This window comes from Solanum tuberosum, unplaced genomic scaffold, assembly GCF_000226075.1.
Source record: "Solanum tuberosum cultivar DM 1-3 516 R44 unplaced genomic scaffold, SolTub_3.0 scf00010, whole genome shotgun sequence".
Taxonomy (NCBI): domain Eukaryota; kingdom Viridiplantae; phylum Streptophyta; class Magnoliopsida; order Solanales; family Solanaceae; genus Solanum; species Solanum tuberosum.
In genome coordinates, this window is record NW_006238936.1 from 576,736 (window position 1) to 585,742 (window position 9,007).

The 9,007-nt window shown below is 33.2% G+C and overlaps 1 protein-coding gene across 2 annotated transcripts in view; it reads left to right on the top strand.

The window, feature by feature from the left end:
• The window catches only part of LOC102604333 (protein ABCI12, chloroplastic), a 9,301-nt gene extending 6,854 nt beyond the window's left edge, over nucleotides 1–2,447 (top strand). Inside the window, exons 7-8 of one of the 2 annotated variants that reach the window (XR_366640.2) lie at nucleotides 1,284–1,798; nucleotides 1,882–2,447. Coding sequence is in view for 1 of the 2 variants with exons in the window: in XM_006339361.2 (XP_006339423.1) it covers nucleotides 1,284–1,436 (153 nt within the window). In the remaining variant the exon portion in view is untranslated. Of the gene's footprint in view, nucleotides 1–1,283 lie in introns of both variants that reach the window. The other variant, XM_006339361.2, reaches the window with a different exon arrangement.
• The last annotated feature ends 6,560 nt before the right edge of the window (nucleotides 2,448–9,007 follow it).

Genomic DNA, 9,007 nt, shown 5'->3' on the forward strand with positions numbered 1-9,007 from the left:
GATTCTTGTTTCTTTAAGTTGGTCATCCGAGATATCACATCATAGAATCGAGCTATGTCATTAGTGTATAAAGCACGCGCCTTTTCCCAAACTAAATAACATGTCTGGAATGGGCGAAACAAGGACATCAACTTAGAATCAATAGAGCGCCAAAGGAGACTACATAATTGGGCATCCACTTTCTCCCATTGTGCTTTGGCTTTTGCACCTTCGTCACTAGACTTTGTCTTTTCATCTACAACGCAAGCATTGTTTGTTAAGTGATCTTGAACACCTTGACCCTTACACCACAACTCAACTGAAGAAGCCCAAGCTAGATAGTTTGAACTTCCCATTAATGGTTCTGAAGTGATTGTAAGGCTTGAACTTCCAATCCCCGTATTTTTGGAGCCAAAAACATCACACCCGAAAGACATTTTTTCGAAATTTGACTTGAAAAGAGTAAGAAACTCGCTGGAAACTGCCGGAATCTACCCATAGTGGCCTGAAATTTTTTATTTCGCTGGAAACTGCCTGAAAATCACCGGAACCCTAATTCCGGTGATCGGATCTAGAGAAAACTGAATGGGTTCTGGTCGGAAATACTGGGCGACCCCAACAGAAGAAAACAGCTCGAAAAAAAGATGACCGGAGCAGTGCTTATGCGCCGGCGCGTGAACAGATCTCGCCGGAAAACTTCCACCTCCGAACGGCGCGTGGGGGGTTGTTTTCCGGTGGAAATTCTTGGGGTTCGATTGCCTGAGCTTCCCGAGCCTCGTGATGGTGTTGTCTTTCGCACAACACCTTCAGAACGAAAGATGACACAAATCAGTCCCAACCGTCGTCGCCGGAATTTGACACGGTGACTTGAAGTTTCTCACCAATGCTCTGATACCATGTGAGAAATGTATGGGAAAAATAATATTGAATTGTGTGTCTAAATAGTTACATTGAGACCCTATTTATAGACACTACATTGGAATCCTTTTCCAACTAGGATTCATATTCTTATTCCTATTCCTATTCTAAGTAGGAAATACTTATTTCTATTCTAACACTAATATAGGATAAAAACCATAGGCAATGGAGTTTGCACTTAACTGAGTTGATTTAATGCTGATGGATGTAGAACATTAGTTCACTGCGTTATATTAGTAATTTGATTGTAGCATCTTGTGGTTGTGTTTGTTATTTCCTGAGAACAGAATAAATCTTTTTTGTCTATTAAGTTGTAGTTTTTCTTTCTTTAGGTTGTATTAGATTTTACCATTATGCACTACTCTAAATCTTTGTGTTTCTTGTAGGCAATGATTGTTAGAGGTTTTCGAGGGGACAGCACCACTCACAAAATATTCTTGTCAGCAGACTCATCTAGTGAAGTTGCAAATTATATTTCCATATCATGCCTTTTTGGTCTAATAGCCTTAGTCACTTTGCCTAAGTACCTTATACAATAAAAACTTGACTAATCATCTGAAAAAGATCCATCGCTTGATCTTTTAACCTTCAACTATCTTAACCTCCAAAACAGCGATTAACACTTCTCTTCAAACTTCTTTCTCTTCTTCTTCCTCTACAGTTGTACTCTTTTTGTAGAAAAAAGTTGGATTCTTTCCTAGCAGATGTCCATGAAGAAGAAAACTGGTCAAATCAATTTCCTTTATCAATTGAAAGTGGCTGACCAATAACTATCCTAATCTCAAAAGTGGGCTGGTTGCTCTCTCCCTCTATCTGTGATGAGCATTGAAGTTGTTACTGACATGGCAGCTGCATGAGATGGCTATGGAAGTATTTGGACCTGGTTTTCCATAACGTAAAGGTGATCGAAACTTACGTTTTCTGGATGAACAAGTTACTTCTCCTGGAATCTCAATGTGATGTTCCGGATTATCTCTGTATCAGGAGATGGGATTTTTAAACAAGTTCCGCTCAAGAGAAGCTAACTGGTGATCACAAACTTACAAACAGTGTTAGTCCTTTAAGAAAATCATCAGATCCTTGTGTAATCAGTGGTAACTGCAATCATTCTAGCTCTCGCCACGAAGATTTGGGTGTTGCAAAATTATGAGCTTCTGGCTGAGATGACGAAAACTTTCAAGTGTTGTTAGAAACTGCAACGTGATTCAGTTGACATTTTTTATGTAAAGGCACTATTGAAGTGTTGTCTGTATACAGTATAATCTATACCTGAAATGCAGGGAACTTTTGGTGCCTGAAAAAAGGAAAATAACCAGATTGGTATTCTTCTTTTGCCCAATGAATACAAAAAAAATTCAATTTTGATTGAAGTTCTTTTAGTTAAAATTTTTGATGTTTAGATAGGAAGGTATGGAGGTCAGATTAGAGTAGAAGGGTAATAAGTAGTTAAGTGTTATCTCGTTTTTTGGTATGATCAGGTTTGGTGGTAGTGAGGAGCACTGTGTAATTCGTAGTATTACCTTTATTTGTGTATTTTCTTGCTTTTTATATATGTTACCTTCTATTGTTTTTTGTGTTTCAGATATATGACACTATTTTGCTATTCTTGTGTTGTTGTTCCTTGTCTGGATGTTATGTACTGTTTTCCTCGTTAGTTGTCATGTCATATTCCCTTCTTTAATAATTATTATGATTGTTGCACTTGAACCAAATGTCTTTTAGAAATCCTCCCTATCCTCCGACCCAAGGTGGTTTTATAAAAGGTCAGCGGGGCAATCAAAAAGACTTGCTACGTAAGGGTAAAATTTGTAATATACATTATATAAACTATGCAGAGAAAAATGCTTCCTAACATGATACTTTTAATATCCTAAATTTGAAAAAAGTCGAAGAAACTAAGGAAAAAAAAAACAAAGGTGATTAGAATATTGGACTTGTTTGGCCATAGATTTCCCAAGTAATATTTGGGGAAAAATTTGGCAAATAGTGTTTGTCCATACAATTTGCCATTATTTGGCAAAATATTTTTTAGGCAAATATCCCAAATTCCCAAATACTAGTTTTTTCTAGTATTTGGGCCAAATCTCATTATTTGGGATCTTCTAAAAGTTGAAATTTTACACCAAATTTTTATCTTTTACAAAAACACCCTCTACAGTAGTTGTTTGTGTTGTATTACATAATTTTTTACGTGAACACCAAAATAGTGATGAAATATTCGGTGAATATGAAAGTGATGATATGGTTGTTGATGAAAATGATGAACAATCGGCTCAGGGTAATAAAGTCATGTGTTTTGTCTACTTCACGATGTATGGAATAATGGTTGTTTGCACTCACTCCAAACTACCACATTTGCTCCTAGTGTCATGGACACTACTTGTTATTTATTGCAACGAAGATCCAATTGACTTGTAATACAAACTTATGGTTAGTTTTGATAAGTTTTTAAAACTTATGGGTATAAATCATATTTTTCTAAAAAAGTGAAATATGTTTCCCAAATACAAATTTTCACCCAATTAATATTTGCTAAGAATATTCGGAAGTCTATGGCCAAACGCTAGCTAAAATTCAGTCTAACTTACTGAGAAAAAGAAAAACATACAAAGGGTCTTTTGACCATGCAATTTTGACTTCAAATTTTAAAATTTTGATTTGACATTGTGTTTAATTATGACATTTGAACAATTTTTTTTTATTTTTTTTATATTTCAAATCAAAGTTCACCTTAAGGTAGAATTTAAATTTCAAGTTTAGGATTTTTTTTTAAATTTAAAACTTGATTCATATATTTATATTTTGCGAAATTATTCATATTTAAATTTGTGTAAAAATAAATAAATAATCATACTCAACGTGCAGAGATTGTTTGTACCATATGAAAGAATTATATTGAAACATATCTAGTTACTACTATTGTTGATTTATTAGACCATCGAATCTTTATTAAATTATGTGTATTTGAAAGTTTTATAACAACAATTAATACCATGTATTTACTTATAAAAGAAACATGAAGATATGTGATTACTTGACCCTGAGTCAACCCTTGCTGAACAACTACCCTACCAACGTAATACCAATCATAAAATCAAGAAAATAAACAATTATATGATGTGTGGGCCATCGAGACCGCCTTGATATCTATAATCAAGTAACGTTGTATAGGTTGTTGTGGCCACCATTATATCGACAAATATATAAATTAAACATACATAATTATATACGATCAAGACCAACAACCATTTTCTAAAAGAACAAAACAACAAGGTCAACACAACTGACAACTCACATCTATACAACTCAAAGTTTCTAAGCCTCTAAATTTGGCAATTTCAAAAGAAGAAGAGTAGACCAATCTGCTAGAACTCGACTAAAGAGACCCGTGTACTTGTCTATCAGGACCTGCAAATAAGAATGCAACAACACCAAGCAATAAGGCCTCCGTACGGGATAATGTATCGAGCATGTAAGGCAAAATAATAACTGAGTAGGAATTATAAAGTACTTAAGGCAACTAATCAGAGAGAAACATAACTTGAGCACCTACCTACCCCTGAATCTAAGCATATAAAAAAGAATCAAACAACAACCTAATCGAACTTCCATAGGTTTGACAGGTAAAAACAACAAACAAGACCACATAAGCTCAAAAAGTCTCAATTTAGTCTATATATCTCTATCGGTAGTCCCTAGCTCTGTAGGCAGTTATTACATCTCAATAGCCCCTTATACACTCTACATATAGCTCTGAAGACCATCATTATGTCCCAGTAGCCCATTAGGAACTTTTTATATCATAATAGCCCCACAGACATCACATATCCCTCTTAGATATAAACATAGCCTCTTGAGCATCAACATATACCCCCTCTAGACAATCGAGAGGCCATAAGTGAACAAGCTTCAATATAACTCTGTGGATAATTATAATAGCCCATTGACTACATAGTAGCCCGAAGGAAATAAAAATAACTTGTCGACTTTCACTTATTTCAATAACCCCTTAGGCAAGTTATACCTAGAATCGTAGGCAAATGTCATATTTCTGCAACTATCCACAATAGCTCGGAGGGGGATAACACACTATCAAATAGCCTAAAGGCAAGCAATATGGCTATAAATGACTTATATGAATAATCATTACACTTTACCTAAATATGGAATTGATAGAATATATGTCCCAACAAGAAATGTCTATATTAATTACAACAACTAACCTAATGGAATAAGATTACGATAACTTGGCTACGATAACGAGCTATATCTTTCGTAAGCTTTACTGTATCTTAAGCACAATTGACCCCTGCATATGTATCTTGAGCCTCTTGGGCTCCTATAACTGTACTTCGAACACACAATACTCTACTGAGGGTCAGTATTGTAAACTTAGGCATAAAGAAATTTCATAAGTGTGTGGACTTCAATATAACTCCGAAGCTTCAGTATGATCTTTCAAGATATTTTATTACTCTTATAAGTAAAGTATAGCTCCATAGACAATGTACTTGTCAATATCCTTTTTAGGCAACAAATAAAGGGTTATTTATATGTATATGACTCAAAGGCTTAGTCTCAAATACTAATAGCTTACGAGATAATCACAGTAGACATCAAATAATTATTTAGTTTATCAACAATTAAGGTGATTTTCTAAGATATCTGCACGACAATTTGTATATCATATTGAAGTATAAGGTCACCAACAAATAGGTAAAATACCTAGAAACTCACCACTATTTATTTACCTGGAGGTAAAACTACAACTCTAATTTGTTTGTTCCACATGCGTCAAAATACGCTAAAGGCCAATTAAGCGATGGCATTTTTTTTTTTTTTTTGATAACCGAGAAATCCGTCTGTGACCCGTCCTTTGGACCAATCACAGCCTTCTAAACTCGGTGGATAATGGGCCCGCCCCTCTACCCTTCTCCACTTAAATACCGGGCTTCGCTTTGCATGGTGTGGGGCTTGAACCTGCGACCTAAGCCACAAATCCTCCACCTTCTGCCACTTATTCTTATATCTCTTAGATCAGGAGGCATTATCTATGACCATCGCCTCCACAATTATTATTTTGAGAACTCATATTGTTCTCCTTTTTGTTATGACCATCGCCTCCACGATTATTATATTGTCTTTTGCCCTTGTCACGTCCACACATATTATCATGATCTCAATTATTTTATCTTATTTTAGACTGATCGTATGCTTCTATTCCATTTTTTTTTCTAGTAATGGAGCAGTTCCAATGTGACAGACTTCATGATTTATCATTAAAAGGGCATTATGTTGCTCAACCACCACAAGGCATGAGATCAATTCATAGTATTTCTAAAAATTCTTTTCATGGTATTGCTGATGTAAGAGGCATCAAAAGTAGTTAAAGTCTTTTCAAACATGTCCTCATATTTTATAGTTTTCCCACATAATTTCAATTGGGAAGTGATTCTAAATACAATAGAGTTATACTCAGTTACGATTTTATAATCTTGAAATCGTAAGTGCAACCACTCATAACGAGACCTTGACATTATTGTTACCTTGAGGTGGTCATACCTCCCTTTCAAACATATACACAATTCAAGTGGATCTTTCACTGTTAAGTATTCACCATCGGGCTTTCATCAAGTATAGTATGACTATAAAATATATTATATACATGAACATGGAATGTTACGAAAGAATGTAACCTCATGAGGTATTGAAAGGATAAATTTAATATATTTTTAATTGTTCCAAATATTTTTTACTAGTTTCAATAGACATTAACGTCAAAGTTTAGTAAGAATTTCAAGGCATATTTAATACAATACTATTCTTCTTTATGACACACAAATATTTATCATAAATGTATGACAAAAAAATACTTACGAGTATTCTAACCAGCATGCTATCATATTGCTTAGTATTTAATTTAGAGTCATAAGTTATTAGCATATAAACAACATAATAATATAACCTTGAAACATATTGATTATTATGCCTAGTAAAGTGTCATAATAATACCTAAATCAAGTCATGTATGCAATAATTAAATTGGAGATCAAAGACTTATGAAAATCGTATTAGAAATGTTATAAACATATAAATGTATACTTGACTCAGAAAAAGAATTGATTAACTTTTGGCAAAAAAGATAAAATTCCGAATTAAGTAGATCTCAATTGGTTAGAGACTCGTGCTGATAACGTGTTGTAAAATGAAAGGAAAAATACAATAATACTAAACAAGAAAGGAAGACAAATGGTAATGGCAAAAAATTGTATTTAATCTCTTCAAATGTGTCTTTCACAAGGGTAAGAAATACCCTTTTATAGGATATAGAAACCATCCGTTTACAATATTTATTCAAATATGTTATAAGATCTTTAAGAGATACATTAAATAGGTACATTACATTAGGTTGTTGATGAAAAGATATATCCACAATTAAATGAATTTATAACAATTTTTGCAAAATATGAGAGTTTTATCATTTCTTTCTCATATTATGCCAATATTAAATAACTACATAAAGTAAGAGTTCTCATTATAACATAGTATAATTTTATATTCAAATTATGTACTAACAACTCTCTTTTAGTCGCAATATCATCATTAAAATCTATAGTATAATTTTTTGTTCATAACCCAACTAAAAGGATATGAATTCTATAAGTATGTTATCATAATTTGATTGTTAGGACACTATCAATCTCCAACTTTGTATAGTTGAGAAATTCATCCTGCCAAAGGTATCTTTTTAGATAACTTTTTAGAAATAATTAACGTTCAGTCTTTATTAGGACTTCTCGATATAGTTTCTCTATTTACAATCTATAGCTATAATTTCATTTTGTTATATAGTGTATCAATTGTATGTTACGACTAATACGACTAAAGAATATAAATACAAAATAACTAATTTGAGTAAATCACGTCACGTCATATTTTTAAATATGTTAATTGAGCTAAAATCACTCCCTACAATATCAAAATCTTCTAATGATCTTTTCAATACGGTAATTGAGCTACAATCACACTCATATTATCTAAATATTTCAATGATCTTTTCAAATATAGTAATTGAGCTAAAATCACTCTCTAAAATATCCAAATATTCCAATTTAAAAACCGGGAGTCTCAAATTAAGTAATACATCATTTATTATAAAGATTCAAAAGCTGAAAATCAAAGACGACATTTCGTATGTACAAAAGAAATAGTATTAAAATAGTTACGATAATTTTTCAAAATACAAATGCTAACTTTCAATGACACATATCCCTATTTGCGATACAAATATAAATGTTGTAATTTTTAAAATACAAATACAATTAATAGATTTTTGATCTTTTGCAAGTTGGTGCATTCGAATGGGGTCCTTACGTTGCTTGATTTGACTTTCTGCTTGCATCTAAATAGCAAACAAGACATGCATTTTCACCATTGCCTTGAGTGATACACATGTCAAAAGATGGTAAACACCAAAAAAAAAAAAAAATCGAACATCAAATGATATACCTAGTATTAAACTCTTCAATAAAGACTGAGTTCATGAGAGCTTCGGGTTCGAGTCTCCTTGGTACGAAGTCGCTCTTGTTAGGGAGCGTCTTTACCCCTAATGTGAGACTTTCCGACGTGAATTTGAATTTAGTCGGGATCTAATGTGGGTACCGGACACCGAATGAAAACAAAAAAAAAAAAAAAAACTCTTTGGAGGTCCTTTTGATTAATCATAACTAAAATTGTAAAAATTGATTGGAAGTGAATGACAAAATATTAAAACATAACACATATTTACTATGTTGTATAATTTTGGGAAAATTGTATATAATAGCAAATTATTAATTCAAATTAAATGCTATAAATATAGTTTGATTTAATTGTACCCCATAGCAAACTGTTGCTATTTCGCCTCTCTCCTGGTGAATCTCACTCGCCACTCTCGTTCTCTCCCTCGCCTCTCTCGACTTTTTGTACAAACGCAAATGTATAAAGTGTGTTTGTGTTTGTATAAAGCGAGAGAAAATTGTATATATACATATATTTTCGTTCCTCTCTCTCCCCTCTCCTAGATCTCGCTCGCCACTCTCCCAGACCTCGCTCGCTCACTTGCCTCTCC